This window comes from Saimiri boliviensis, chromosome 2, assembly GCF_048565385.1.
Source record: "Saimiri boliviensis isolate mSaiBol1 chromosome 2, mSaiBol1.pri, whole genome shotgun sequence".
Taxonomy (NCBI): domain Eukaryota; kingdom Metazoa; phylum Chordata; class Mammalia; order Primates; family Cebidae; genus Saimiri; species Saimiri boliviensis.
Genome location: NC_133450.1, coordinates 137,867,340 through 137,886,827, shown reverse-complemented (window position 1 = coordinate 137,886,827; position 19,488 = coordinate 137,867,340). Strand labels below are relative to the sequence as shown.

At 63.9% G+C, this 19,488-nt stretch overlaps 3 protein-coding genes across 3 annotated transcripts; 1 reads left to right on the top strand and 2 right to left on the bottom strand.

Moving 5' to 3' along the window:
• Window positions 1–818: 818 nt before the first annotated feature.
• On the bottom strand, window positions 819–4,050 carry TMEM210 (transmembrane protein 210). Its single transcript, XM_010352122.2, has 4 exons — window positions 1,922–4,050; window positions 1,623–1,758; window positions 1,396–1,425; window positions 819–1,019 (listed from the first exon to the last, which is right to left on the bottom strand). The coding sequence occupies exons 1-4, from the start codon at window positions 2,007–2,009 to the stop codon at window positions 830–832; spliced, it is 444 nt and encodes a 147-aa protein (XP_010350424.1). The 5' UTR covers window positions 2,010–4,050; the 3' UTR covers window positions 819–829.
• Window positions 4,051–4,759: 709 nt separating this feature from the next.
• ANAPC2 (anaphase promoting complex subunit 2) lies at window positions 4,760–17,307 on the bottom strand. The gene is made up of 13 exons (XM_039461360.2): window positions 16,975–17,307; window positions 16,049–16,671; window positions 14,838–14,970; window positions 13,634–13,808; window positions 13,116–13,235; window positions 12,541–12,658; window positions 11,468–11,649; window positions 10,608–10,749; window positions 10,293–10,368; window positions 10,024–10,227; window positions 5,656–5,785; window positions 5,213–5,448; window positions 4,760–5,122 (listed from the first exon to the last, which is right to left on the bottom strand). The coding sequence occupies exons 1-13, from the start codon at window positions 17,305–17,307 to the stop codon at window positions 4,910–4,912; spliced, it is 2,685 nt and encodes an 894-aa protein (XP_039317294.2). The 3' UTR covers window positions 4,760–4,909.
• Window positions 17,274–18,790, top strand: SSNA1 (SS nuclear autoantigen 1). Its single transcript, XM_039461361.2, has 3 exons — window positions 17,274–17,357; window positions 17,590–17,789; window positions 18,277–18,790. The coding sequence occupies exons 1-3, from the start codon at window positions 17,306–17,308 to the stop codon at window positions 18,382–18,384; spliced, it is 360 nt and encodes a 119-aa protein (XP_039317295.1). The 5' UTR covers window positions 17,274–17,305; the 3' UTR covers window positions 18,385–18,790.
• The last annotated feature ends 698 nt before the right edge of the window (window positions 18,791–19,488 follow it).

Below are 19,488 nucleotides of genomic sequence, written 5' to 3'. Positions count from 1 at the left end.
CCTGCACAAATATTCTCTGGCGCGAGTGCAGGCTGTTCCTGTCCCACGGCTGGGTCCACGCCTGGGGCGGGGGCGGGGCAAACAGCCAACGCCCGGCACCGCGGGCCACCTGTCCCGCAGCTCCAGACTGCTCTTGGCACGGCGCCGGCCACAGCGCTATCGGGACCACCTCGCCCCCGCCTGGTTCACTACCAGGCGCCCGCCGAGCCCTGAGCAGCAGGACGCCGCCCACCCGCACCCGCCGACCTCACAGCTGCGACCGGCGCCCACACGCAACGCAGCCCAGAGGTCCTGCTCCTCACCGGCGTCGGCCCCACTCGGCAGAGTGAGCCCAGTGTGCACGTGCTGAGTAGCTCCACGCAGGGACGGTCCGTTCCCATGGTTGATGGGGCCTGAACTGGACACAGGCCTTGGGATGTAGGGGACAGCACACCCAGGCAGGAGAGGATGCCCCCCCAGGACTCTTCTGGACCGTCTGGGGCGCTGCCAGTGGAGTGCGGGAGGGGCATCAGCCCAAGTCCTGTTAAACGCAGCGGCCTCCGGAGCTGCCAGTTGCAGGTCCTGTTCTAGGGGCTTTCAAAAGCGGGGTGCAGGGAGGAGCCGGGCTGACCAGCTGTGGCAGAGGAGGTAGAAACACATTAGGGGTGTGGTTTCCTGCCCTAGGGCAGAGGAACAGGGAACCTGGGGTGGGCCTGGGCGCCCACTTTGGTGAGACCCATAGACGAGTGCACCCCCCACGATGCAGCCTTGAGGGGTGTGAGCGCCTGCAGGGAGGACAGTGCACAACCACTAAATACGGTTTATTTCCCCTCCTCCGGCTGCCTCAGCCCTACTCAGGTGGTAGGGGTGGGGGTGGCGGCGGCTCCTCTGGAGTAGCCTCCATGGGGATGGCCACAAGGCTCTCATCCTCCAGTGGGGGCATCACGGAGACCTCCAGGTCAGTGTCCAAGAGCTGGGACTCCACATAGACTGGATGCAGGTCCATGCGATCTTCCTGGACCCCAAAATTCTCCACCAACCTGCATGACGGGCTGGGTCAGCACAGGCTGGTGGGGCCCGACCCTCCCCACCCAGAGCAGGCCGGCATGTGGGACAGTGCTCCCCCAAGGCCTCCCCTGGGACAGCACCACTCCCACAGGGCCCTCCCTGGGACAGCCCCCACACAGGGTCTCCCCTGGGACAGCTTCCCCCTTGAGGGCCTCCCCTGGGACAGCCCCCACACAGGGCCTCCCCTGGGACAGTGACCCCCTCAAGGACCTCCCCTTAGACAGCACCACCCCCGGGCCTCCCCTGGGACAGCGCACCCCCCCAGGACCTCCCCTGTGACAGTGTGACCCCCCCAGTTCCTCTCTGGGGACAGCACACCCCCCCCCCCAGGGCCTTCCCAGGGCTCACCTGTTGTTCACTAGTCTCGGGCATGTTTCACTGAGGGAATGAAGGCCACCATGAGTCCTGGAGGAGTGCTGGGCCCCGGACCCCCACCAGCACACGCCTGGGAAACACCGTCCCTACCCCAGGTGACATCCCACCCAGGGGGCAAAGGCCCCTCCTGCAAGACCAAGGGTCCAGGTTGGAAAGCCTGGCCTCGCTCCCACCCACTCCTGGCCCAGGGGTTCACGCACCCCTTGGCCCGCAAGACGCCAATTGCCACGATGACGAGGGCACAGAAGCAGCTGGCACTGACGCCCGCCAGCACCACGAGGAGGGCGATGAGGGCCTCGCGGCTGAGGCCAAGGCTGCATTCACAGTAGGTTCCCGCTGCAGAGACAGGGCCACAGGGCCATGGGGCCGGTCACCTGCCTGAGGAGGGCCCACAGGTCTGCCCCTGCCCTGGTGGCCCCAGAAGGACACCAGTGCTCCTGCCTTGCCTGGGAAAGGGGAACCCTGGCTGGGTGTGGGGCGCAGGGGCAGGAGGCAGTACCTGCAGCAGGAATGAGCAGAAGGGAGACACATGTGAGGCCCAGGGGGCTGCCACACAGGCAGGACCGAGGCCGGAGACCGGGGGCCATGTCCAGCCTTGGCCACTGCCCACCTCTGACGGAACTGTCGGAAGCTGCTGACTTCACAGTGGGCCTGTGAGGTGAGGGTGGGGGGGGGCAGGGCCTCACGGTGCCTGAAGCCAGTGTTTCACTTGCCCCTGGGCACTGCGATTCTGGGAGCCATGGACAGCCTGCCCTGGGAACAGGACAGGTAGGGTGAACAGGTGCTGGAGACACAGGCAGCAGTGGGGTTGGCCTGGTCTGAGGGGCAGTCCCTCACAGTGAAACAGAGTTGGCAGCACTGCAGGCCCTGTGTGGGTGCAGTGGCCTGGCAACCTCGGAGGGCTGGCAGCAGGTAGCCTCGGCCTCAGCTCCCTCCCAGCTTAAGGGTTTCAGCAGGGGCAGGACAGGACCAAGGAGGGCTCAGGTGCTGGGCTTGCACCCAGCCTCCCTCCCCACTGCTTCTGGGAGGGTCTGGCTCATGCTCCTGGCAAAGCTCTGGTCAGGAGGGCTGCTGGCACCCAAGGGATTCCCCCATCAACTTGAAAAGGTCTGGGGGATACTGGCTACCGCTGTCTGAGCAGGACAATAAGCCATGCCTCCCACAGCATCCCCCGTACAAGGCTCTAGACTAAAGGTGTCATGGAAGTTGGAGCCCCCAGGGACTGTTCCCTCTGCAGAACAGGCAAGCATTGCCCAAGGAAGTTCGTTGCAGGCCGGCATGGCCAGGGTTAAGCTCAGCCTCCTTCCTGAACCTGCTGTTCCAGGCTGGGAGAGAGGCCCCTGCCCTCCCAGCCTCCCCTCCTCAGGACCTGCCAAGCAAACTGCCAGGCAGCTGAAGGAAACACCTGCCCCACAGCCAACCAAGGCTGGGCCTCCTGCCAGCTCAGGACCCATAGGGCGTGGGGGGCGGGGGGCACAGCCTGCCCCCAGTGGCCCTGGTCACCGGGGACCCAGTCGCCTGTTGTCAGGCACCCTCCTGCTGGGGTCCTCCAACCTCTGACTTGCTGAGTGATGCCGTGACCTGAGGTGTCCCCTTCACCCTTGTCTTCAGGACACATCCAGAGATGGAAGCCACAAGACAAAGAACAAAAAGGTGTGCCCCAGCCAAGCTGGCAGTGACACCCGCCAGGCCAGCCCGGCAGGTCTGTATCCTGGTTAGGACACTGGCACGCCCAGCCTGGGGCCAGGTGGTGGCCATGGACAGTGGGATCCAGGCCAGGCCACCGCCTGACGGGACAGTGGGCGTCACAGAAGTGGGCCCCCCATTACAATTCAGGAGAAAGGGCCCCTCTTTTTGTGAGACAGCCTTGGAGTAGAGTAGGTAGTAGGGACCAGGGCAAGAGGGGAGGTACCGCATGAGCAGAACCAGCCGTCCTTGGCGGGTCTGAGGGCTGACGGTCAGAAGCTGACGGTCAAGGGCTGACGGTCAGGGGCCTGAGGGTCAGGGGCTGACGGTCAGGGGCTGAGGGTCAGGAGCCTGAGGGTCAAGGGCTGAGGGTCAGTGCTGAGGGCCAGGGGCTGAGGGTCAGGGGCTGAGGGTCAGAGGCTGACAGTTGATGGTCAGGGCCTGAGGGTCAGGGGCTGAGGGTCAGGGGCTGACAGTTGAGGGTCAGGGCCTGATGGTCAGGGGTTGAGGGTCAGGGGCTGAGGGCCAGGGGCTGACAGTTGAGGGTCAGGGCCTGAGGGTCAGGAGCTGAGGGTCAGGGGCTGTGCATCTAGCGCCTGCCTAATGCTGGCCACTTCCTCCTTCAAGCAGGCAGAGTTCTTTAGAGCAGGAAGGGTGCAGAAATGGAGCCTGCTGGCTCAAACAGGCCAGAGCTGGAGAGTGGGGGAGGGTGCTGGGCGGTGGCTGCAGGAACCCAGGACGGTGGATATGTAGGCACCAGCAAGGGCATCTGGGGACGGCGGGGGAAGGTGCTGCAGCAGGAGCGGGACTCCAGGCACCAGTTTCAAACCGCCTTTGTCCCCTGCAAGGACGGTGCCATGAGGTGGAACGCGGCCGCCCTGGAAACAGCCCCTGTGGGACAGAGGCCCAGGCTTTAGCAGAAGAGCCCAGAGCCAGACCCCAGGGCCCTCGCTCAGCCTGATGGCATCTCCCTCTCCCAGGGCAGCCTCTTGGACAGGACCTGGGCAGCCTGCACATGCGTGGCGGCACGTGCGGGGGTCGCAGGGGTGGGTGATCCGCCTTCCGAGGCATAATTGTGAGCCTGAGTGCTGCGGCCACCCTGCCCAAGTGTGGAGCAGGGGACAAGCACCCAGTCCCCCCGGCCAGCAGGGCAGGCCCTGGGAGCAGAGCCTCGCTGCTGGAGAGGAGGAACGCTGGCCAAACGCTGGCCAAGGGGTCATCCACGAGCCCAGCAGTTCCAACAGAAACTGTGAAACACCCTAGCCTCCTCCCAGACCCCCAGCCTCGCCCCACACAGCCTCCCAGCCTGGCACCTGGGAGTGGGCACCGGCTGAGCAGAGGGTAACGCCAGGGCTCCTTCCAAAGGCCACAGGCGCAGGGTGGAGCCGGAGGTCCGGCAGGTGGCACCAAGACCTGGGACGTGGCTGCCTGACCCGTGGCCCAGGTGTGACGTGAGCCTTCATGCGCCACTTTCCGCCCAAGCCAGGGGCGGCCCAAGATGCTCTCAGAGGGCCACATTCCTGCTGCAGATGTGCAGGCCTGGGTGGGCCCCCCACTTGCTGCGGGGGAGCAGACCCTGCCAGGCTGAGGTGGAAAGGCCCAGGCTAGCGGGAGACCCCAGGGGCCCCACAAAGCCACCAGGACAGGAAAGGATGACCTGACTGCTTTAATCGGCACGCTGTGGGGTGGGGATGGGGTGCCCCTGAGCGGTGCCTTCTGGGACACACGCGGGTGGGGGCTGGCACGGGAGAAGGAGAGCACCTGCAGGGCGGGGCCGGGCGGAGGGGCGGGGCCGGGCGCGTCAGCCGCAGTTCTTGGGCAGGCGGTAGACGCCCGCCGAGTAGACGAGCTGCTGGTCCCGCACCTTCTTCTGCAGGTAGCTCTGCAGCTCCTGCAGGTCGATCTCGGCCAGCGCGGGCCCGGTCACCACGAACATGCGCAGCATGTTGTAGATGCGCTCCAGCGAGAGGCTCTCCAGGTTGGTCAGCATGGCCTGGATGTAGGTCCAGAAGAGCTGCGCGCACAAGCCAGCCCCCGTCAGGCGCAGGCAGGCCCCCCCGCCCCGCCCCGCCCCGCCCCCAACCCGCGGGCCCGGCACGCGCACCAGCAGCTCCTCCTCCTTCTGGTCGGCCTGGGAGGCCATGCCCGAGTCGCTCTCGTCGTCGCTGTCGATGAGCACCATGCTGTCCCTGTCCTGAGGCCGCTCCTCCTCGATGACAGAGAAGGTGCCGGGGGGCTCCTCGCGCAGCACGCCCTGCTGCAGCCACACAGACATCCTCCGCCGCAGCAGTGCCACGGGCATCTTCACCACCTTGCTCAGCTCCTCCAGGGTCCAGCTGGCTGCGTGAAGAGCAACCAAGACCCTGGGCAGCCTGCGACGGGCCGCAGAGGTCGGGGGTCCAGACCCCCCTGCCTTGCCCGTGGGAAAAGTAAGGGTGCTGCCTACTGGCTTGGCTGCCCCAGACCACACCCTCACTGGGGAGCAGCCCCTCACCCACAGCAGGGCCGTGGGGCCAGGGCAGACCAGCTGGGGGCCGGTGGACTGACCTTGGTCCTGAAAGTACAGCAGAACCACTGCCTGTACCGGGGTGACTGCCACAGACAGCGTGCGGTCGGCCAGCTCCACGTCCATGGTCACCAGGCCCAGAGTGTGCTTCCAGCTGAGGGTCCGCATGGCCTAAGGAGGGCTAGGGTCAGTGTGGGCAGCTCAGCCTCAGGGGGCCCAGGCTCACGGGCTCTGCCACCTGGAACTGGGTGAGGAAGGGCTCTCAGAGCCGCCTGCCCCCAGCAGAGAGGTGAGCAGCAGGGGCACAGAACTGGGTGGGCCCCACCTGCTCAGCCACCACAAAACAACGGGGCCGGTGTCACAAGCTATGTCCTGGAAAAGCTGTGTGTACACCCTAACCCCCCATGCTTGGAAACGGACTACACTGCCAAACAGGGCGGATGAGGTCACACTGGTGTGGGTGCAGCCTAACCCAACTGACGGGCGTCCTTCTAAGGAAAGGATGACGGTAGACACAGGGGGCGGGAGGGGCCCCTGAGGACAGGCTGGCTGGAGCTACACGGCCACAAGCCAGGAAATCGAAAGGGGGGCGAAAAACGCCGGAAGCTGGAGAGCAGCAGGGTCTCTGAGGTTCCCGGGGGAGCGGGGCCCTGCCAATACCTTCATCTTGACTTCCAGCCCCCAGAACCAAGGCAGTCTATTTCTGTTTTTCTAAAGCCACCCAGTTTGTGACACTGTTACAGCAGCCACAAGAAATGAACAGATCTTGATACCAGAAAGGGCGCTGCTGAAACGGGACTCCAGCAATGCCCCCTAACAGGTGCTTCTGGTAAGTCTCGGGCGGAGTGAGCGCCTGCTGTGGCTGGAGGAGGCCGCAGAGAGCCTGGCAGGCCGGTGTTCCGCTGCTGGGTGGAAAGTGGGGCTGCAGCTGACAAGCCTGGATGCTCAGCCGAGCTCTCCAGGCAGCGTGGAAGCTGTGGCCTGGCTTCTTGCCACTTATGAGCAGAATGCAAGAGGGAAAAATCAGTGAGGACGGAAACATTAAGCAAAAAGGCACCAGCCCCTGGAGATTTGAAAAATGCTCCGAGGATCCAGGAGCTCTGAGACAGGGCTAAGGCTGCGCTGGACCAGGATTTGCGAGATGAGGCGTGATCTGTGCGTCCAACATCTCAGCAGGAGACGGGCAGCTGGGGCTCTGGGAAAGGGCTGCAGACCCTCATCTGAGGGCCCTGGACGTTGGTGAGCTGCACGAGACAGAAGCCAACGAGGTCTGTGAGACTTTCACCAGCAGACACGCTGCCAGGCTGGACTGAGAGGCAGGCAGGCTCCAAGCACAGAGCCACAGATGCAGAGGCCGAGGCTGGCGGGGTGAGGCTGCCCGCACAGGCCGAGGACGAAGCCCTGAGCCCAGGATTCGCAGGCCGCGACACCAAATGCAATTCGGTGGCTGCATTTGGACTCGGGGTGACCTGCCACCCTTTCTGCTTCCGGTGTTCCCTGTTGGGGTGGGAATATCTATTCTATGCATCTTACCGCTGAATTTTTGAAACAGTGTCTGTTGCCTGATTTCACAGCATCCCAGCTGGAGAGGAACAGACACACCCCAAGTCTCACCTGGACCTCATTTAGATGCTGTTTACATGCTGAGATGTGGAACTTCGTGTGGATGGTATTTAGATAAGATTTTGGACTTGGACTTGAGGCTGAAATGGTGAGGACTTTTGGGGATAACCGTAACTTGCATGTGGGAGGGCACTGCCACGGGGCAGACTGGTATGTTACATGCCCCTCCGAAAAAGACACATGAACTGCTAACTCCCTGAACCCCTGGATGTGATCTAATTTGGAAATATGGTCATTAAAGATATAATTAAGATGAAGTCGCCGGGCGCAGTGGCTCAAGCCTGTAATCCCAGCACTTTGGGAGGCCGAGGCGGGTGGATCACGAGGTCAAGAGATCGAGACCATCCTGGTCAACATGGTGAAACCCCATCTCTACTAAAAATACAAAAAATTAGCTGGGCATGGTGGCACGTGCCTGTAATCCCAGCTACTCAGGAGGCTGAGGCAGGAGAGTTGCCCGAACCCAGGAGGCGGAGGTTGCGGTGAGCTGAGATCACGCCATTGCACTCCAGCCTGGGCAACAAGAGCGAAACTCCGTCTCAAAAAAAAAAAAAAAAAAAAAAAAGACGAAGTCACCCTGGAGTAGAGCGAGTGTCCAAGAGGGGGATACGAACAGAGAGCAGGGGAACATCCCGGGCGACACAGCCAAGACCAGACCGAGCCACCCACAGCCCTGGCGCTCCTGCAGCCCCCAGAAGCCGGCAGGGGCCAGGAAGCAGCCTCCCCCAGGGCCTCCGGAGGGCCCTGCCGACCCTGACCTCTAGAAGATACATTTCTGGTCTTTCAGGCCCCTTGGTTTGTGGCACTTTGTTCTGGTGGTCCCGGGGCACTGACACACCTGCTCTGTGGGCCACGGGCTCCTGAGCCCTTCCAGGATCTGGCAGCTCTTAAAGGAAACAAGCCCCACTTTATGGACAGAAGACGAAGTGGAGTCAGTGGTTGGCCTTGGTCCTGGCTCTGGCTCCAAGGCCGTGACCTCCACGAACGTCACTCATCAGCCTGCACCAGGACAGAAGGAGGGCTCAGGAGCAGCAAGCTCAGGTGCAGATGCTGAGGGCTGCACGCCAGCACGCGCCCAGCGAGGCCCCTAGGCCAGGAGCTCTGCTGGTGGGACCTCTCCGCACAGCTCGGCGCCTTCCTGAGCCATCCTGTGTCCCATGAAGTGAAGACAAAGGGCACTGGAGTGTGGCTGTCCCAGGACGTCAGGCCTGAGCAATGGGAAGTGGCTGAACCACGCTTGGGACCCCAGGGGGACCCTGGAGGGAGGCCAGGGGAGCCTCGCCCAGAAGTGGCACTGTAGAGCCTGAGGCAGCCAGAGGGTTGGTGGGAGACGGATGGAGCATGGAGCCCGGCCACACCGGTGACTTGTACGGAACACGGCGGGGCTTGGTGCCCACGGGCTCTGGAGACACAGGCTGGAGCTGGAAGCAGGGGCATGGCCAGGGCACTCCTTTCCACTGGGGCAAGCAAGCTGCGGGGGATACCTGGACTCTTCCAGAGCCAAGCTGAGGCCTGGAGGGAGGCAGCAGCCCGGCCCGACCTCCGCCTCCTGCCCTGGGGGCCTCTGCCTGGCCCTCCCCTGGTCTGTCTCTGCAAGGAAACTTCCCCCTTAGTTTCTAAAGTAGACTCATCACCCTGCCCTCCCTTAGGAATAAGGTTCCTTAGCCTGTCAACACAGCAGGGCCTCTCGCTTGGCAGGAAAGAAAAGGAAGCACATCTAGACCCAGCGCCTGTCACAGCAGGCCTGGAGAACCTGGGGACCCTCCTTTGAACTCAGCCCCACCTGCCGGCCTTGGCCCCGGCTGCAGCTGGCCCATCCCCGTCCTGGGGCACCCCTAGGGCTCCTGGGGTTGGGGTCTGCAGCCTGGAAACCAGCTTTGTCCCAGGACCCTCTCCTCACGTGTCCCCTGCTGGGTGCTCTGCTCCCCCCAGGCCTGAGCGCTCACTGGGCACACCAGAGGCCTCATGGGCCCCACACCAGACTGAAAGCCCTGGGACCTGGCTGCACAGGGGTCCTAACCCCTCCCCCCTGACCTGACACATCTCACCTGACCATGAGCTCAGGGAAAGGACCTCCAAGCGTGGTCCCATACCCAGGGCCCTGGACACCTGTTCTGGGACTGCTGGGATTGGCGGTGCTGCCAGGGAACATGATACCATCACTCTGGGCACACTGGCCCCACCTGCCAGCGCCTGCAGGCCAGGCTCACTCCACCCCGCCGTCTGCTTCCCTCCCACGCCCACCACAGTCCCACACCCCTGGTCCTCAAGCACCACGGGAGTCGCGAAGGCAGTTCTCTGGGAAATATCCAGAAACGGGAGCAGAGCTGGGGCCCCAGGGTCAGGTGCGCTTGAGAGCGCTGCCCTGGGCAGAGGGTGGCCCTGGCTCCCTGGCCCTCACCTGCAGTGACACAAGGCACCCCAAGTCCTGGCTCTGAGAGGCAGAGGGCAGATGGCAGAAGAGGAGGAAACGCTCAGTGGGTGGGGCCTGCTGGAGCCACGCGGGTCCCCATGAAGCAGCACAGGAGATGTGGGCCCAGCACAGCACAGCCCACTCGAGCGCCTGTGGGGCTGAGGGACGCTGGCTCACAGGGCCACAGGCTCGCCGTGAGGAAGGCAGAGGGGGTGAGGACTGGGCCCCTTCCATCTCCTGCAGGGATGGCTGTGAGACGGGACCAACTCCAGATACTCGGAGACAACGGGGTGGTCACAGGCACCAGGCTGCTGAGCCCCACAGCACAGGGTGGGGTGCAGAGAGCCCCGTGGGGCGGCCAGCGGGGAGGTACCTTGAGCTGCTCATACTTCTTGCAGTAAGCCTCCAGAGCTGCCCTGATGTCCTCGGGGACCTCCAGCTTCTCGTCCTTGAAGGGTGGCCAGAACTCGCTGGACAGGATGACAGCATAGACCCCGAACGGCGGCTGCTCCTCCGCCGGCCGCTTCTCGTCCTCCTCCCGGATGTTGGCGTTGATGCGGCGGGAGTCCGCCATGTCCTGAGGGAGGAGCCGGCGTCATGGGGGACCTGGGGGTGGCGGGCGGCGGGCAGGGCAGGACCCACCTTCAGCATGACCTCGCAGAAGTGCATCGGGGCCTCGCCAAAGCGCAGCTTCAGCAGTTCCACATTGCGGATCTCCCTGGAGAGACAGACCAGCGTCTGGGCAGGGGGTCGCAGTCCCAAGCAGCACCTGCAGCAGTCACGGGTGCGCCCCCCCGGGCAGAGCAGGGGTCCTGCGTGGCACCCCGGCGGCCAGCTCAGCCCCAGCCAGGAGCGGGGATGGCACACGGCTCTGACCAGGCCCCAGGCCCTGTCCCGACAGAGGCTCAGCAGGGGCCCCGGCACCCCTGGAGACGGCTGGCGCCTCCCGGGCCTCACCGCTCGGGGCTGAAGCTGAGCTGGTGCAGCAGGCGGTCGGCCAGCAGCGAGCGGTACTCATTGATGAACAGGTCCTTGCTGCCGTAGATGCTGACCAGCAGGCTGATGATGTCCGAGGAGCGCCGCTTGGAGCTGGACTTCCCTGGCGCAGCGGGGGCAGGGGTGTCACCTGACTGGCACCCTGGCAAGGACAGGGCCGCCCCCTCCCATCCCGCCCTGCCAGAGGCACAGCCCAGCATGGCTTTTCCTGAAGGCCCTCGAGGCTGGCACAGCCCGGCACCTCCCAGACCTGGGGTCGGGTCCTAGGGCAGCAGCTTCAATCCTCAGCCCCTCCCATCTCACAGGGACCTCCCCGGACCCTCAAGTAGGCTTAGGGCACAAGCCACAGGTTCTGGGGTTTTCCTCTGAGCGAGACTAAAGAGGTTGAAGACTTACCATCTGTGCCAGGGCTGGGGCCAGGCCGGGGCCCCACAGCTCTCAGAGCTCCGCAGACTGCGGCCAGGCACAGATGGGCCCTGAGCAGGAGCTGTCACCTAACTGGACTCTGAGGCCCACACCAGCAGGGGGTGCAGGGGCCATCACGTTTTCCTTCACTCCTCTGCCAGGTGTCACAGCGGGGTAGGGGACACCCAACAGCTCCCAAGGGATGGGAGGCAGGGCACCTCCTACAGCTACTGTGACCAGCCACAGAGGGATACAACCTGCCACGGGCCTGCCCAGGCCGGCGGGGGTGGAGCACTGCCCTGACCTTGGACTCCCTCAAGCCTCTGGGGCACTGGCCACACCTGACACAGCCAAGCTGTGTGGCCTGGCTGAAGCCTCCATCCATTGGCGAAACAGATGCGGTGGGGCGAGCTGACCTGGATCAGCGTCCACGGGGTCCGGGACCCAGTCCTCAGGCTCGCCCGAGTCGTCCTCACTGTCCTGGCCCGTCTCCAGGCTCGCTGGGTCAGTCTTGGACAGCTCAACAGCCAAGTCCCCCGTCCCGTCCGAGTCCCCCGTCAGCCCGGCCACAATCTGCCGCACCGTGTCCTCCCGCGTCCTGCCGGCGTGAGCGCTGCTGTGGTCCACAGTATGGATACCCCGCATGCCCCTCCCATTGCCCACGCCAGCCCCGCCCTGTCTAGGCCAGCCCCACCACCCCTGCCTCTACAGCCAGCGATGATGGGCTGTGTCCTAAAGACAGGCCAGTCAGACTCCCTGAAGAACGAACCCGGTGCTACATGGGAACAGCAGGAGCTGCGAGGGCAAGGCCAGCCTGCGTGCCCGCAGCCCCAGCACTGAGGGACACCGAGGGACACTGAGGCAGGAGGGCTAGAGCCCAGGCAGGTGCCCGAGGCTGCAGAGTTGATTCTACCACTGCACTCCGACACAGCGAGAGCCTGTCTCAAAAACAGGACAAAAAAAAAAAAAAAGAACCGGCCCAGAGGCAGGGCCAGTTACAGCCACAAAGCAGCAAACAAGTCCAGGCAGGCGCCCGAGTGCCAGAGGCTCCTGCTACTCAGTCCTGGGGCTGCGGGGCCTCTGCAACCCCGCAGGAATTTCCAGGCAGCTGTGGCAAGGCTCTCATTCCAACACATGCTCCACCGAACAGCCCCGGGGAGCGTCTGCCCCTTGCAGTGGAAAAGGCCGGGACAGCACGGAGCCCGCTCTCCTGGCCCGGACGGCGCCTCAGGGCCTGGTCAGCGCTGAGGCAAGGCTGAGTGGATGAGCTTCTCTCTGTGCTGAAGACGGGGAGGCCAAGAAAGGGCTGCAGTGGGCCTCTGTCAGCTGCACACAAAGGGGACGGTGACACTGTGACAAGGACAGGTGCCCAGCTGGGGAGACCCCGTGTCCTGAGGGCCGAGCACAGCCTCCGCTGCCCCCAGGACCACAGGGAGCTCCGCAGGACACCGGGAGTCCCCGTGGCGCATGGGCCAGCCGCAGCCCTCACCTCAGGTAGCGGCGGATGGGCTCACAGGCCACCTCCAGGATGACCATGGAGGGATCCAGCACGCGCAGTGCCTTGATGGCAGAGATGTAGAGAGTGATGATGTCGCACGTGTTGACGCCTACAGCCAGGGCAGACGCTGGTGGTCACGCAGTGCCCAGGACCACAGCCTCCCAGGGGCCACACCGGTCAGGTGGCCTACAGGTCCCCGCTGCAGCCTCCTTCCCCAGGAGACCAACGTGACCGCAGAAGCTGCTCCCCTCATCCCCCCGTCCCCCCGTCCCCGCGTCCCTGCCTCTCTCTGCTCACAGGCCCTCCCTGCAGGGTAGTGCGTTCTCAGAGAACCAGGTCTCAACACCCCAGACCACCTAGCCAGTCCCGACTCCCTTCAAAGAAACAAGCAAGCTGACGGGTACCCCAGATCCCCTAGGCACCCCACCAATCGCTTCTCAACCCGTTTCTTCCTTAGATCTGTAAGTCCAGGACTAGAAACTGGGTCCCCAGCTCCCTGGACACGAGCCCCCTGGTAGTGCCTGAGCCAAGGGCTGGGCGGCTGGGCAGCGGGCAGCACTCAGCACCTGGATGCAGCAGGCGAGTCTCCAGGGCGGCCTTGAGGGACACGAGCAGCTGCTGCCTCTGGTCTGTCCTCTCCAGGCAGTACTTGAGGTCCTCGATGGCTGGCCGGGAGTCTGGGAAGTCTACAAGAGGGACATGCCTCAGGGACAGACACAGACACGTGCGCATGTGAGGGGCTCGCCAGCCCCAGGACGAAGAGACCACCCGCTAGGCCCAGACGTCCCCCCCCAACACTTTGGCGCGCTGATGAATTTGACCAGAATGCCACAGGGTGGACACAGTGACAGCCAGGGCCAGTCCCCAGCAGGAGCAAAGGTTGAGGGAGCACAGGAGTGGACACAGGAGTGCCGTCCCGCGTCCGCTGCGTCTGCCCTGATCCAGACACGGCGACACCTGCAGTGGGGGGAGGGCACCAGCCGGGCAAGCACGACAGGCAAAGGCGCAGGGAACCCAGACGTGGACACGGAGGAGACACAGCAAAGGCCCTGGGAGGGCGCCCCAGACGGGAGGGTGGGCGGACCTCGGATGATGCTGAAGAGCTCCTCGATGCGCAGGCTGGCGTAGATGCGGTAGAAGAACCTCTGCACGTGGCAGCGCCAGCGGCGAAGGGTGTTGCCCGCCTCGGGAGACGCGGGCCTGGAGGGGCCGTCCTGCAGGAACACCTTACCGAGCCAGCCAACCACCCGCTCGATCCACTGTTGGGAGAACAGCGGCGTGAGCTGCAGGGAGGCACGCTGCACCAGGCTGACTCGGAGGCTGGGAGGAGCCCAAAGGGGCCGTCCCGGCCCTCCTGCGGGGCCAGTGCCCACACTTTGCAGTGGCAACAGCAACCCTAGCATGAGACACGCATGACCCGTGTGCTGTGCCTGGTAGGCACACTTCCCCCCACTTAAACGGATAAACCCGCCCTTGGGACCAGATGGGTGACTGGCCACCCCCACGTAGATGACACTGCACATCACAAGAGCATCTCAGTGAGCACAAAACCCTAGCGGCAATTCCGCCACAGGGGCATGCTCATGACCACAGGCAGCTGCCCGGTGGCAAGACTCACAGACGGTTCACCCTCTTCACCCTACCGCCCACTCTGCCCCACCACTGTGGCCATGGCCGCCTGCCCTCTTTGAAAGCCCCACATCTTGGCCAATCTGCATCTCAGTAGGTGGACCGCGCAGCACTGTGGAGAGGACAGGTGTCAAGTGGGGCCAGGGTGGGAGGACCCACATGGCGGGGCCCAGCTCCCCCATGGCTCTGGGAGCCCAGAGCAGACCCCCGGACCACACCCCAACAGCACAGGCACCTGGAGGCCCCGTGCAAGGGTGTCTGGCTCCCCACTGTGATGCACGCTGGCTGTAGGTCAGTCCATGAAGGACCAGCCATGCAAGTCCACACTCAACAAGGGCAGTGAGTAGAAAGGGTCACTCACTGGCCCCTCTGATGGGCCTGGCCTCGCCACACCTGCCTGGAGCAGCCCCTCGGGACCCTGGCCCAGTACTGCTTGTGGCCGTGGGATTCTGTGCAGACCTGATGAGCACATCCCAGATGTGTCTTCACTGTCACCAGGGCCCAGAAGTGCTGGCCTCTACGCCACATCAAGGCAGCTCCAGCCACTGCCTGGGGCTAGGCACCCCCATGCTCTGGCTGCTTCTGAAGCTAGGTGTCAGGATTGGCAGAAACCTACTCACCAGTTCCCGGAGGGGCCCAGCTCAAGGGGAGGTCCTCACCTTGTGGAACTCTCGCAGGAAGGAGCGCTCGTACTCGCCTCGGCAACGGTCCTCCATCCTCTCCCGGGTCACCTGGTGCAGGGTGGCGGTCACAGCCTCGGCACTGACCCGCTCCAGCAGACTGAGCCTGTGTCTAGAGGAGAGCCCTGGCATGGGCACCCATGGCACACACCAGCCCCTCTAGCCCCAGCATGGGTACCCATGGCACACACCAGCCCCTCTAGCTCAGAACAGCCCCATGCCAGGACGGACCTGCCTACAGCATGCATGTAGCATACATACACCCCCACAATCCTCAGCTGGGGGTGGTGGTTGTGCCAAAGGCTTCAAGAAGCCCGGGAGCACTCCCAGGCTCTGCTGTCCCTGCCCAGCTGGCCTTCCCCATGTGATAAGTGGTAGCAGGTGTGGCTGTCGGGTGCCCAAGCCTTATCTCCTAGGATCACCTCTGAAACAAGCACCAATTACATTGCTACCCTGGCCGTAGAAGTACGGCTGCCACAACACACAGATCTGAGCAGTCGGTGCCTTTCAGTGTGACCTCTTGTCTAAAGAAGCAAAAGGACTCAAGAGGGGGATGAGAAAGGTTTGCTGGGATGAGCCCAACAGAAGCTCTTCACACATTTCCTGACGCCTGCCAGCAACAGGACACTCCTTAGTCCACTAAGGACTCTCACTTAGCTGCACGCCTCTGTTCAGTGTGACAAAGTCATCCCAAATGGCCACCGAGGGTGTGACGATCGCTACAGGGCTACAACAGGACCTGTCTCTGACAACAAAACCCTCTCCAGAGAACCAGAAAGCGGACTGCTTGCCCTCACAGTGACCTGATCTGCCTGGAGAGAAACAGCAGGAAGCTTCTGTTCACAATGACAGGGCAAGGAATGTCCACAGGATGAGAATCATTCCTCAGGGTCGACAAAAGCACAGTGGACTTCTACAGAGTCCAGAAAATTTGGAATTGCTAAGAAATTTGCTGCTGCAGACACAAGCCACACGGGCCCTTAGCATGACCCCGCGGAACTGGGTGTGAGTGATAGAAGAGAGACGCCTGTGTCCAGGACACACTGCACAGGAGTCCCTGGGACTCTCCCTGTGTCATGTTCCTGGCTTTCAGGGCGGCTCACCAGCTTTCTGCAGAGGCCCGCTGGACCCAGGGTAGCAGCGGGGAACCGGAAGGAGCACGGGCATGGCCATTGGGACAGAGTACTCACAAGACCTGGCTGAGCTGGTGGAACTGCTCCAGAGCCTGGCGACACCAACACTGCTGCTTGTCACTGCCGCACCCTGCACACAGCGGGCTCTGCAGGAGTCGGTAGTAGCGGCGGCGGGCATACCGGCTGTCTAGCTCCCCCTCGAGTTCCGGGTCTGTGCCCCCTTCTCCCTTCCTCTTACTCTGCATATAGACTCTCAAGAAGCGCCCATACAGACGCTGGATCATCTCTTGGAAGGTTCTGGGGGTGCTAAAGAACAAGACTCCGCGCAACATAGTGTGGACTTTTTCTCGCAGCCCCTGAGCACCAGTGCCCATCAGCAAGCCCAGGCGAGTCCATTTCTCCAGCAGCTCTAGGCTCCGCAGGTAGGGATCCAGGCGGCTCTCCAGCAGGCCAAAAGCGTCAAGGAGCAGCAGAAGGCACTGGGGCTCATCCGCAGAGTTCTCGCGCTGGGAGATGGCATTCCAGAACTCAGGGGAGATGTTGGCCTGCAGATCGTTCTGCAGCACCTCTACGAACCACTCCTCCAGGGCCGAGTGCAGGCCGTGGCCCCGCAGAACCTCCACCGCCGCCCGGAGCTCCTCTTCCTTTGGCGGGACTGCACCGCTGGTCCGTGAAGACACCTGGAGTGCAGAAAGCCATGAGGAGAGGGGAACGCAACGCCGAGGTGGGGAGAGGCGGGAAGGTTAGAAGCTGACGGGAGGCTGCAAACTCCGCCGCCCCTTGTCCGCGGTGCACGGACGTTGGGCCGAAGCTAGGGAAGGGCTGCCAGCGGGGCCGAACGAAACGGAACGGTGGAAGAAGGTGGCAGGACAGGACAGAGGCAGGTGACGGACAGAGCCGTTGGAACTCGAGGGTGGCCGCCCCAAAGCGCGCAGGGTCACGGGAACTCGGCGCGGGGCCGCCGCTCTCTTCCCAGGCCTCACCAGCCCCAGCGCAGCCGGCGGCACCAGGCCGGTGCTCACGGTATTCCAGGCCAGTAACAACTCCTGTCCAGGCCGGGGGTCGCCGCCCCCCTCCACCGCCGCAGTTGCCGCCGCCGCCGCCGCCATCTGCACGGCCCCTGCTCCTTGATCGGCTCGGCGCGGCGCGGCGCGCGGCGATGACGCACGTCTGGGGGCGGTGCGCGGCGATGACTCACTCAAGGCGCGCAGCGGTGACGCTCTACTTCGGCGCGTCGTCGGGAGGCCGTGCGCAGGCGCAGACGGCACTGCGGCCGCGGCGGTTGGGGTGGCGGGGCCACGGGCGGCGTTGACCATGACCCAGCAGGGCGCGGCGCTGCAGAACTACAACAACGAACTGGTCAAGTGTGAGCGGCGCGGCCGGGGCAGGGAGGTCGGGCGGGGCGCGGGGCCGGGTTCCCTCGCTGCGGGCCTCGCGCGGCCTGAGCGGAACCCTCCGTGCCGGGGGCGGGTGACCGTGGCCCGAGCCCTAGCGGGCCCCCAGCGCCGGGCGCTCTGGGGCGGTGCCCGACTCTGCCTTCCTCGGGCCGCCGCGCTCCTCCCCTGGGCCCACAGCGCCGCCCCGTCCCGGCCCCGCAGGCATTGAGGAGCTGTGCCAGAAGCGGGAGGAGCTGTGCCGGCAGATCCAACAGGAGGAGGACGAGAAGCAGCGGCTGCAGAACGAGGTGCGGCAGCTCACGGAGAAGCTGGCCCGCGTCAACGAGAACCTGGCACGCAAGATTGCCTCTCGCAACGAGTTCGACCGGACCATCGCGGAGACGGAGGCCGCCTACCTCAAGGTGGAGCTCGGGAAGCCAGGCGGAGCATCGGGGGTAGCTGCGCAGGGCGTCGGGACTGTCTGTGCCCTGCTGGCATCTCGGGCTGGGGCAGCGTGACCGGGCGCATTGAGGCACCCAGGCTGCTGCGGGAGTGACCGTGGGGCTGCCTGTGGGGGCCTGGGGCATCCTGGGTCCTGGTCTTTATCTGGTTCTCGCTAATCGTGTGGTTCTTTCTGCTCAGAATGTGAGGAGCTTGGTCTTGGGCAGAGCACCCAGCATGGGCCAGTGCTAGCTTAGTCTGGCTTTGAGGGGAGTCGGAAGTGCTTTGGGTCAGCCTCGGGAGGGAAGAGGGCCTGCCAGTCCCCTTGGGCTTCTCCCTTCCCCCAGCACAGGACCCGTTGGCTACAGCACCCGAGGCCAGGTCCTAGCACCTGGGTGTGAGGACAGCCTTGGGGCCTTCCCAGCAGGTGAACAGTGACAAGCTGCTTTTTCGATTCTCTGGCCCCAGATCCTGGAGAGCTCCCAGACTTTGCTCAGTGTCCTCAAGAGGGAAGCTGGGAACCTGACCAAGGCTACAGCCTCAGACCAGAAAAGCAGCGGTGGCAGAGACAGCTGAGCAGACCACAGGCGGGCCCGCCTCCGTGCGCCCCCCAGCTCAGCCGGGCACGTCTGTCCTCAGCGCGTCTTTGTTCTTCCTGTCAGCAGCTGCCTTCTCTGAACCTCGACTGGTGTCGGTGACAAGCCCGGGACACAACCCACCTGGGGGTGGGTCCTGCCTTCGTGCTCACACAGGTTATGGGGATGGTGAGCTCCAAGTCAGCTCTGCAAGAGGCCTGTCTCTGAGGCACCCACTCTCCTGGGCTGCCAGGGAGGCCCTGGTTGGAGTCTGAGCACCATGGGGGTCCCCCCACCTTGTCCGTCCTCAGCCAGGGTGGTCACAGGGGTTCTTTTTCACCCCAGAACCCAAACCTCAGGGCTCACTCCTGTGGCCTGTGACTGTCAATAAAGATTATCTTTGTAAAGATCTGTGCCAGCCTGCTGCTTGCTCGTGTTAACAGCATGGGGCTGCCAGACACCCGCAGAGCCAGAGCCTGAGGCTCCCCCTTGGGAGAGGGGGCAGGAGAGTCTGGAGTGGCCTCTCTGTGAGGGCCCTACTAGCCTCAGGGACACCGCTGAGGGTGCCCACCCTGCCCATGCCAGCCTCACCCTTAGCCCTCCCCAGCAGGGCCGATTCTCTTCCCCTGACTGGCCCATGGCCCCCCCTCCTCTCAGGAGCTCTGCTCGCTCGTCCTGTTCTCTGACACACCCTGGCATCCAGCATAGGACCCAGCCCAGAGAGACAGCTGGGGATGCCAAGCATTTTCACCACCTGCCTCGGGCCCAGGTCTCTCTCAGCAACGACTGGGGGGCTTCACACCCCCTGCCCGTTCCTCAGCTGCAAGTTCTGCTTGGCCAGATGACACCACTGCTGCCGCCGGGGCCCCTGTCCTCTCCCTGGCCACACCAAGCGCTGCCCACTTCCATCCTTCCATGTGCCCCGGGGCCCCCTGTCCTGTCCCTGCAGCAACCAAGCAGTGCCCGAGGACTGGGCCGATTTGGGAAGCATGTGTTGATCGAGAGGGTCCAGAGAAGAGCTGGGCACACCCTCACAGGGAAATACACTAAACTCTTTCAGCCCGAGTCTGGCCAAACAGCGTCTCTCTAATCTGGGGTTTGATTC

Bases quoted from the DNA above. Each gene is read 5' to 3' on its own strand.
- TMEM210 (XM_010352122.2), bottom strand. From the start codon at position 2,009: ATGGCCCCCGGTCTCCGGCCTCGGTCCTGCCTGTGTGGCAGCCCCCTG. The intron at 1,759-1,921 runs GTACTGCCTCCT...CTGTCTCTGCAG, and splicing joins TCTGCTCATTCCTGCTGCAG to CGGGAACCTACTGTGAATGC. The intron at 1,426-1,622 runs GTGCGTGAACCC...TCATTCCCTCAG, and splicing joins GGCGTCTTGCGGGCCAAGGG to TGAAACATGCCCGAGACTAG.
- ANAPC2 (XM_039461360.2), bottom strand. From the start codon at position 17,307: ATGGTCAACGCCGCCCGTGGCCCCGCCACCCCAACCGCCGCGGCCGCA. The intron at 14,971-16,048 runs GTGAGTACTCTG...GCTCTCCTCTAG, and splicing joins CACCAGCTCAGCCAGGTCTT to ACACAGGCTCAGTCTGCTGG. The intron at 11,650-12,540 runs GTGAGGGCTGCG...TCACGCCGGCAG, and splicing joins CCCATCCGCCGCTACCTGAG to GACGCGGGAGGACACGGTGC.
- SSNA1 (XM_039461361.2), top strand. From the start codon at position 17,306: ATGACCCAGCAGGGCGCGGCGCTGCAGAACTACAACAACGAACTGGTC. The intron at 17,358-17,589 runs GTGAGCGGCGCG...CCGGCCCCGCAG, and splicing joins CAACAACGAACTGGTCAAGT to GCATTGAGGAGCTGTGCCAG. The intron at 17,790-18,276 runs GTGGAGCTCGGG...CTCTGGCCCCAG, and splicing joins CGGAGGCCGCCTACCTCAAG to ATCCTGGAGAGCTCCCAGAC.